The 9,914-nt window shown below is 33.4% G+C and overlaps 2 protein-coding genes across 2 annotated transcripts in view; one reads left to right on the forward strand and one right to left on the reverse strand.

Moving 5' to 3' along the window:
• The window catches only part of LOC117116584, a gene marked incomplete at its 5' end in the record, with an annotated part of 3,221 nt that extends 2,731 nt beyond the window's left edge, over positions 1-490 (forward strand). Inside the window, 1 exon segment of the mRNA XM_033260650.1 lies at positions 1-490. This exon segment is cut by the window's left edge and continues 523 nt beyond it.
• Positions 491-1,244: 754 nt separating this feature from the next.
• Positions 1,245-9,914, reverse strand: part of LOC117116583 (transmembrane protein adipocyte-associated 1 homolog) — a gene marked incomplete in the record, with an annotated part of 11,010 nt that continues 2,340 nt past the window's right edge. The window contains 9 exon segments of the mRNA XM_033260649.1: positions 1,245-3,744; positions 4,809-4,889; positions 5,424-5,526; positions 5,820-5,880; positions 6,166-6,288; positions 6,848-7,000; positions 7,449-7,538; positions 9,266-9,398; positions 9,762-9,914. Of these exon segments, the coding sequence (XP_033116540.1) occupies positions 3,522-3,744; positions 4,809-4,889; positions 5,424-5,526; positions 5,820-5,880; positions 6,166-6,288; positions 6,848-7,000; positions 7,449-7,538; positions 9,266-9,398; positions 9,762-9,914 (1,120 nt within the window).

Here is a 9,914-nt window from a genome sequence, read left to right on the forward strand (position 1 = left end):
CTACGACCCATACCAGGCCCGTAGACTACAGTTTTTGATTAAGCCTTATTATGCATTGTTCTTAAGACGAAAATTAATGTGTAAGTTTAACTTTTGGTAGTTTAATCAGACCTAAAGATATTTTTTTTCTAGAAACACATTTTGTAATGTCTAGGCATTGCAGTCGGGCTATCCATGGCAAATAGACTAACTAGGCCTATACCTTTTTTTTATATTAAAGTTTTAATCATTACTATGAATTAGGGCCCATGATTGGATTAGTACCAGGACTTGTATCAGGGCTGCAAACGTCTTATATATTTTGCATCAATTATGACGATTAATTACGTCATGCATATTAATGCGGCTCTTCGAAAGAAATACCTATATAGAATACTACGCGGGTCGTATTGGTATTATTAATAATAATGTAATATAATTTGTCTTAGAATAACTTTGGTATAGCTACTGATTGTGAATATTTTATATTAAATAATGATTTAGTACATAATTATCTACTGGAATATTGTCATCATCTTACCATCGTCTTTATATCATGTCACGAGCTTTGAGCAAGCTTACGAAAACATAACGAACACAAATTACGTCGTTTTCTTTATTATAATATCGCCCTTCTTGACTAAAACATTCTTTGCAATACATATACAAGCTGAACCTGATCGCTAATTCATATAAAAGGCAGGGACGGCCGACCAACATTGTGACAGATGTGCTATGTTAGGGGATAGTTTGGCAAACAATTTTGATGACGTAACAGTAGTATTCTTATCGTTTTTGTAATTGTCATCGTCATCACTACCGCCATTTCAACCTATTTCATCAAACATTTCACGAAGTATTAGCCATTTGACCACCCGCACCATTAAAAATAATAATTTTCTTCTTCCTCGTCCTACCCCAACTAAATATTACGTTACAAGAACGTTATAACGTCACAGTTTGGTGATAAAAACGGTATTTTGTAGAACCATATACGTACTTATAACCTAATTTCACAACCTTCGAACGTTCTTACAAAGTTGTGCGAATGTTATTTTTTTACACACCAAACGTTACTGCGAACGTTATAAGGACGTTTTGTGTTTGCTGGAAAGGTCCTCCTCTCCTCCATCATGATCATCCCTTCAACCTTCCGAACTAGTCTTCGACGCTTCATCAAAAGCGAAATATCGCAAGGATTTACCGAGGTTTTTATAATAACTGATACATCATGGATTTTGTAATAAGACAAAACGAGATGTCACTTTATTTCCTTTCGTTTATTTGTTGACGTTAACAATACAGCAAAATGGTCGTGGGTGGGGAAGGGGGAAGACAGTAAAGCAAATGAATCACTATAACTCTTTGAAGTCTTTTGTTAAAGACAAATTGACAGATTTTACATTTGTATAAAAATCTCGACATTTTGTTCATGCAGTGAACTCTCTCATCGACCGCGTGTCTGTTTTACGAGAATCATAAATCGTATTCGTAATTCTAATAAGAACGGATATCATGTTAACTGATTCAGAGCTCATTTTTCCTTTCTCGAACTAATGCTTAGTGCTCAGTAAGGATCGTCTGCAATATACGAAACAATATTTTTTTTTCTTACAAAGCAAAATACAAATAAGGTACATTAAGAAATGTTTTATCTTTATTAATATACATACATCTGTTTATATTGTTTCCGATAACTCCCTTTTCCCTCATTATTTACAAGCTCAATAAAGCGTTTAATTTTTTTATGCAGCTATATACAAATATGTTGACATGTTAAAGAGTATTGCAATATAAACTTATATACTTTGCAATAACATTTATATACAGTAATACGAACGAATCGGGCCTATTTTTTCAGTGAGATCTCTGAGATCTTCACAACAGATCGCTGAAAAATGTTCTTTAATGAATTTTATAGTTCATTATTTCATTAACACACACATTCTGTCATAGTAGTGAACTATTTCATCTCTTATACTATTGTACTCAAAATATAGAGTGCAACCAGTACTCCATTTTCTCTCGTCATTGCAAAGAATATTAATACTATTTCATCGCTAAAACACAAATCTAATATCAACCCCATGGTAGAAGTAGAACTTACCTAAATAGTAATATTATTTCATCTGTTACAGTATGATTGTATATGTAATAAATGAACATTACCATCCCAGTGTAATAGTAAAAACAGTTTATCAGTTTCTATTAAAAAGCTTATTTGTGTTTACAGTAAATGAACACTGGTACGTTACTCCAATAGTAATCAATTTTAACACATAACATGAATAAAGTTTTTCAGTGAGTCTATCACATTCCAAAGAAGTGTATTTAGTTATACTGTATTATTATTTGGAAAAGTCCCTTTCAACAGTTACGATATCATAAGTATTTAAAGTGATTCACCTACTCAGATAACCCAGTATAAGTACTATTGCATCTTCAAAATATTAATCTCTAAAATAAATCCAGTGCAATCTATTTCACTAGTTACTACTTTTTGCAATAGCGAAAGTAACAGAATACGAAAGAAGCCAAATACCTGTAGATTTTTTAATAGTGTAATTGAATTTTGTGATTACACCACAAGACTATAATTTAATACTTCTTTGGATAAAATGGCAATGTAACTGAAGTTGACAAGCCTCATTAGTTGCTAACAAAGCTTTTAATAAGTTTACACTCTATGCATTCACTTGTCTGAATGCAATGAAATGAAAATATTTGTTTCTTTGAGCAACCGCAGTGAAAGAAATTGTAAAGTTTTCTCATTACTACTGGGTAAACAACAATTCAGTGAACCATAAACTTTGTTAGTTTAAAAAATATTTGTCTAAATTTTTGGAATTTTCATATTTTTTGATAAAAAAAATCAATGGTCTTATAAATAAACTTTGATTTAATTAATTTCGACTCTTTTAGATAGATCAAGTACAACTATCAAACAAGTAAAACCTCAAATATTTATATCATAAAATTATTTGAATTTGGTCCGTGAACCTCACTGACATACACACACTAATTAATATACTTCTCAAAGGGACTTTTAAATATACTTCCCATTCATACTTCTATACCAGTTAAAATAAAACATCCAGGGCTCTTTATCATGTTACTTTTACATAACCAGCAATTGCTGACTTCAAAGCATCACAAAAGTTTTCAACTTTTTAAATAAAAACTGCTGATTTGATGTTATTCACATAATAAACATTACTATTTAATTGCTTAGTTTGTATAATGATAATGCTGATTAGCAAAGAATATATGTGTAAAATATATTTTACATTTAACAACCACATAAACAATAATGAACCTTTTTAACAAAGAGTACATATAGTACATAAACATAAGGTACATATATTCTTGTACATATTGCTGAGAATATAAAAAAAAAAATTCTCAACATATTGACATCATATTTTTAAAAAAGTAGATTTAATCTCTGGTAACGTATATGAAAATATTCTGTTATAAATCCATCGCAACACATGCAGTATCATTTTGGAAAATTCTTCTCAAGTTTTGCACATTCTAAAATATTATGCATCCGGACTCTGCTTTTCTGTACCAGCATTCAGACTATAAGTTTGGTCACTGAGATAGCTATTGGGGTTGCTATGTCCTGCAAACTCTGTACTTTCATACATGATGTTGATGGGTGATTCGGCAACTCTGGTAATCGTTCGAGGAAATGTGTGTGTTTCATCGTCAACTTCGTCAATCTGAGGCTTGTAGGAAAAGAGAAGGGCTGGCTGCGGACTTCTATAAGAGGGTTTAATAATCATATTTATTCAAGTGTGAACATACAGGTTTGTCCTAGTCAAAACAAATTATTGTGTACTACGCATATCAAATTCTATTATGAATGTAATGTAGTATTATTATCTTACATTTAAAAGTGTTACAAATTTCATTTCATTTTTCATTTCATTTCTTTAGGCACGAGGGCCAAGGATATGCCAATAAGTGAACTTAATCACTGTCCTACGTGGCATATCCATTTAACAACAGGGGACTTAATGGACCAGTACACCGGGGTAACCCCCTACTCTTCTCGAATGATGTACCGGGTTCTTTAAAGTGCACACAAGCCAAATGCGTACACTGGGCCTACGGTTTAAAGTCTTTATCCGAGAAGACTTGTTCCACCACCGGAACCATTGGCGAGTGAGCCGTTCGAACCAACGCCGATATTAGAGCTGAAGGTCACGGTGCCCCTGACTTAACCGCTCGGCCAATCAAATCGCCAATGAGCGAAAACGTTCAAAACCATTACTTAAATTATAAAATACAATAATATACAATAACATTTAGTATGAAAAAAACCCTAGAATGAATAACTATAACAAAATACAAGTGATTGTGTAGAAATTTAATGAAAATTATTATAACTGTTAATTGGTTATCTTATTTATGTTTATAAACAGTATTGCCGTTTATTTTTATAATAATGGTAAACATTTCTTTTGGCATGGGCATGACAATCCTGGTAATTATAGATACTGCAGGGATTTATATACAATGGAATGCTGTATCCAAAGTCACACTGTATTGTACACTAGTCTTAATGCTTTGAGTTATTTACAGAATTACTATAGTTTGTGCACTCAAGTACGAATCAGTTGGCAGATTGACGCAAGTTATGAATGACAGCACTACAATGAGGGGATTGGTGGTATCAAACTCACGAGACATTGAGTGACATTTCCACCAAGCAGTGAGATGCACTCTTGTTATAAATCTTTTCATCCAGCTTTAATGATGATTGCTTGAGTACACACTATAGTATAATTGGTTAATTTGCATAATAAAAATAGTGTTCTTACCTTAAGAAGTTGTGGAGGAATGTAAGGTACACAAGCGGAGCAAAACAAGTGAAGTACAGGTAAGAAGTTACATCAATTATGCTGAAATAAATCAAGACAATAAAGAACAAGAAAAACAACAATAAAATTTCAATAGACTATAAAACACTGACAAGAAGAACAATAAAATGCAAATAGTTTCATCTGATTCGCTTATTATAGCTGTAGTAAGTTTACATCCATTGTGCCTAATTTATTATCGATAAATCAGTTCTACAGCAAGAAAAATAATAATAAAAAAATAATGATATAAAAGTAATTAACATACAATACAATATTTCTATAAAATTCACTAATTAATAAGATTAAAACAAATTTTCTTAAAATGGACTTAGAGGGCAGCAAACATCATATGGACAATGTCAGAATTTTTAGGCTGTGGTTGTAAATATTAACGAAGCAAGACCTTGAAAACACACATCCAAACTTATATGAAGATCAAGAGGGTAAGATGGTGTAATAATCAATTACTCATTGTGGACTTTCAAATAAAGGTATCAGATGGATGACTGGACTGAACTAATGGACAATTATAGAATAAATTACAATTATAGAATAAATAGAAGAGAAACTCACCAAAGACCCTGTGTTATGTTATAGTGTAATATTGCACATCCAATGGCTTGTATACCATTGAGGACCGACAGGCAAGTACAGTAGTAATAGAAGGAACGTTTGGCTGCAAAAATAAACATTTATGTAACATCCTATGGTAAGGTAGGAGAATAACCCTTAACTTGCAGGGTGATTGTGCTGAATTGCGTATGGACCAGGTCCGTGACAACATACAGTAGTAGCCGTAAAGAGGTGCGTATATAATATGTTCACATCATTCCACATCTTAAGTGATGCTAAGTGTCTTATATCAAAATATTTGTTTCCAGATTTACTTGAACATTTAAAGAATACATTTTCATTTTTATACTTAAATTAATGATTGATGGTCTGCAAATGCAATGTATGGATACTTACATGGTAGTTGTATTGAGTTCCTTAATCTTGTACAAGGTAAAATTAGCACCACTGAATATATCTGAAATGAAAACCAAACATATCACTTTTCCAATTTAAATTTATTCATGTAAAGGTTTTCACATTCAATGAATTGTCTTGTCACCTCTTAACAAAACAACAAACATATCCAATGTCCCTACAGAAATATTTGGGAATGCAATTTATCATTATAATAACTGGACAACGATCTATTTAGTTGTCTGTTTTAGACCAAATGTGATTTCATTGTGAAAGTATATAACCTTGTGTTTCATTGTAATTTCTGGGAGGACAAATAAATTTGATTTTGATTCTGATAACATACCAAGAAAAAGACAAGTGAACTTGTGAAGAAGAATATAGTGCCACCATGAGCAAAAACGTCAAACTCAACCTTTGGATTATCATTATCAAAATGTGAATCTGGATATCTCACCTCCAGGACTCCCTGCAATGAAAATACAAAGTAAAATTACGAAAAACTCCAAATCAAATATAAGCTTCCCCCTCCTCTCTTTTTCCCCCACTCCCATTATCGAAAATGTTTGAAGCAGAAAAATGTCCAAGTATTTAAAATTCACCCCCATATCACCTTGTTTTGCAAGTTAAATTCCCTTAACCAATCATCAACAGGCCCGTAGCCAGGGGGGTTTTTATGGTTCGGGCGAATCCCCCTTTTCTAGCGAACCCCCCTGTTTTCTAGCGAACCCCCTCGAATTTTTGAATGAGTCCCACCCGTTTTTAAATTGTAGCATGCATTACAAGCCTACATTCATAGGATATGTCAGCTTCAGAAGTACGACCCCACCGTGGCCCTTAGGCAGGCCCCTGGACCCCACGCCCAGAGAACCCCCCCTTGAAATGACCTGGCTACGGGCCTGATCAAGCCCTCCCACTTCACTTTTGTGACCTCTATATTAGGCCCACGCAACTCCTAGATATGCCACTGACACAGTGGAGGGTCTTTGTGTTTAAAAGGTTTGGCTATGACCAGACAAACGCCTTACCTGTGAGGTTGAGTATGCTAAGGAGATGAAGGCTGTCACCAGAAGAACTCTCTTGATGCTTGAGTTACTGTCAAGGTGTCCAAATGCAAGGCCAAAGGTCAGAACACTCAGCTCAGCTCCAAGTAGAAAGAACTTCAGGATCAACCAAAGAGCCTAGAAATAATGTTGATATACAATTCAATGAAAACATCTTTAGATGTTCATCTAGTAATAAATTAATGTTCGCATTTCTATATATAACTGTTTACTCTATATTGTAAATATTGTGCAATTCAGCCCTTAACCTGCGATTTTTGATGTTTTTTTTTAAATTAAATTAAAGAATAACAGAACAATTAAAAGATGGTGGATAATATTGCCTAGCACCTCCAATTTTATTTTTTTATTGGTGTGTCTGTTGTATGTTTTGTGTTGTGCTTTTTGTTAATTGTTTTGACAATATAATTGTGGTGCTCATGATTTTGTGTTTAATACTGCAGTACACACTGCCTGAGTTTTTCCCTCAGCTACAACTGCAAGGAAATAGCGCATAATAAATGCCCATATCAGTACCACAAGCAACACATTGGAAATGAAGAAGGGTGATGATTCATATTCTTACAGTATCAACTATATCACCAGCCCTTGTGGATGACGCAACCATCATTGAGACAACTCCCCTTACTACGCTGATTACTGCAATTGTAAACACCTAGAATTGAAAAGAAGAAAGAACCAGGTGGTACACCAGTCAATTTGATATTCAAGAAAATATATCTGAAGTGATGGTTTGATAAAAATTGGGTTTCAATTTTTTTGATAAGTTTAATATGTATATTTCATAGTAGCAAAAGTTCCGAGTTGAGTTACCTAATGTAATCATGTTTTTGAGGCACATTTTGTAAAGCTATTTTTCAAAATTAATAGGAAACCCAACACAAAACTTATTAGTTGTGTATCTTTAGAGGCGATTTTCTCTTAAGTATGTTTCTAGACATCTGAACTTTGAAATTATCTTACTCCAGTTTTACTCAACCTAGGAACATGATTTAAACACCAAAATAAATCTTTTATATATTCTTCTATATCAAAAACTCATTTTTCATTCCACAAGACTTACTTTGTCATGACAGCTCACACTTCGTAAAAGAAAGTAATAGCATAATTCTAATAATAGAAGATCATCATCATCATGAAGGCATTTATCTGATGATAGTGGTGTTAAAGGGGACTCCGGGTTTAAAATTTCTATTAAATAGAACAATCAGTTTGCACCATGCTAATTTTCACAGGTGTTTGCAGACCTGTCAAATCTCACGTATCTCGCAGGAGTCTCATGCATTTGACTTTGACCTCACACCCTCACACAAGGCCTATATATTCTCACGCATTCCAGAATTTCTATAAATTATATTTTTTAAATGTGCTATATCTTAAAACCAGCATACAATATATACAAACACGACTATAGGCATTAGTGATCCCATAGCGATCATCAGTGTTTGACGCCGTCTCAGCAGAAACTGAAGAAAACTATGGGATATCAAAGTGGCACTTTGTATCAATGTATTCACTGTAAAGGTATATGTTATAGTGACGCTTTACTTTTTTTCCCTAAAGGTTTGTGACCTCACACATAATTTTCAAAAAATGCTCAATCTCAAGCAAATCCAGAAGTAATCTCAAGCAAGCCAATGTGAGACCCTTGACTGGTCTGTGTTTGGAGCAAGGTAGTGCAGAACTAGGCGTGCCCAGGCCTAAATGATTAGCATAGGCCTATACTACTAACTGAAACGTTGGGACATTACAATCCAGATGGTTCTTTTCAGAACCAAAATATACCATCAATTGAAATTTTAGCATAAGTTATATGGTGTTGAAAAACTTAAAAATACCTTCAAGACTTATTCTAGTACTTAATTACTAAGGAGGGACTAATAATCTGTACTGAGACATCAAAGTAGTGTATGTTAGGCCCAGTTTAACACACAAACTTTGAGACAATAGAGATGTGTTTTGTTGGGTTGAGTAGGGTAGGGGCCTATCTGTGTTTTTGCCACAATTAGTACAATACAGTAACACAATGCAACTTTTGACCGGACATAGGCTACCTCTTGACTCAAGTTTGCACAGCAGTAGGTAGTACACATCTTAAGAGATAACCATCATTTTATCAATTACATACATTTTTAAACTTTTTTGACAAAGGGTTTCAAGCAGCAGTGCACACGGTTTTTTCAGGTCAGATGTAATCACATACAACTGATGTATTTATCGGAATAGAAGCTCAACTGGAGATGATCAGTGTTAGTTATCTTAATAACAAACGGTCGTCTAAACATGGCTATTAACGATAAAGTTGTAATTACTACAGCTAGTGTAAAAAGAAAAATATTATTTGGTATACGGTTAAAATCAAATGAAACTGTCTTTACTCACTGTTATATAGAATGTAACAAAAATCGGACTGGTTGTCTGCCTCAGTTTGACAATGGCAGCTTTTGCTTTCACAATCAGGAAAATTAAAAACAGCATATTGGGAATCAAAAGCGCTAAATCCCAATATCGTATTCTATGAAAAGAAACAAAAGAAAATTAAGAATAATTAGGAATAATTGGACTAATAAACAATACAGAAAAAGATGTACAATGTTCTTGGTTGAAGTCTAGAGGAAAAAAAATAAAAACTTCAATTAAAGTATTGAATATTTTATTTCAAAATATTCTTCCAATTTGATATATAATTTTCAAATCAGTATTTGCTAAGAAAATCCTTACACCTGATTGTACCAGCTAACTTAGGTGTCTACAGCATGCAAAATTCAAACTATATTAATCATGCGTCTGTTTATTGTACTAAGAAATATGTTCTCACATTTTTTAAAGTATACAATTCTATTATTAAATTTTATTTTCGTTCTTTTTTAAAACTTACTGTGAGTCCCCAATACTAGAATATAGTACAAGGAGACAATGTTGTATGTTGTTGATATCCGATGCATTCCCAGTGGTCATGGTGCTCATGGTGGTCATTTGGTTTGTGGTTTGCATGACAGTTGATTGTGTGACGGGGTTCACTGACCCTGTC

Source organism: Anneissia japonica, unplaced genomic scaffold (genome assembly GCF_011630105.1).
Source record: "Anneissia japonica isolate Jap-2015-1 unplaced genomic scaffold, ASM1163010v1 scaffold2737_len523936_cov211, whole genome shotgun sequence".
NCBI classification, from domain to species: domain Eukaryota; kingdom Metazoa; phylum Echinodermata; class Crinoidea; order Comatulida; family Comatulidae; genus Anneissia; species Anneissia japonica.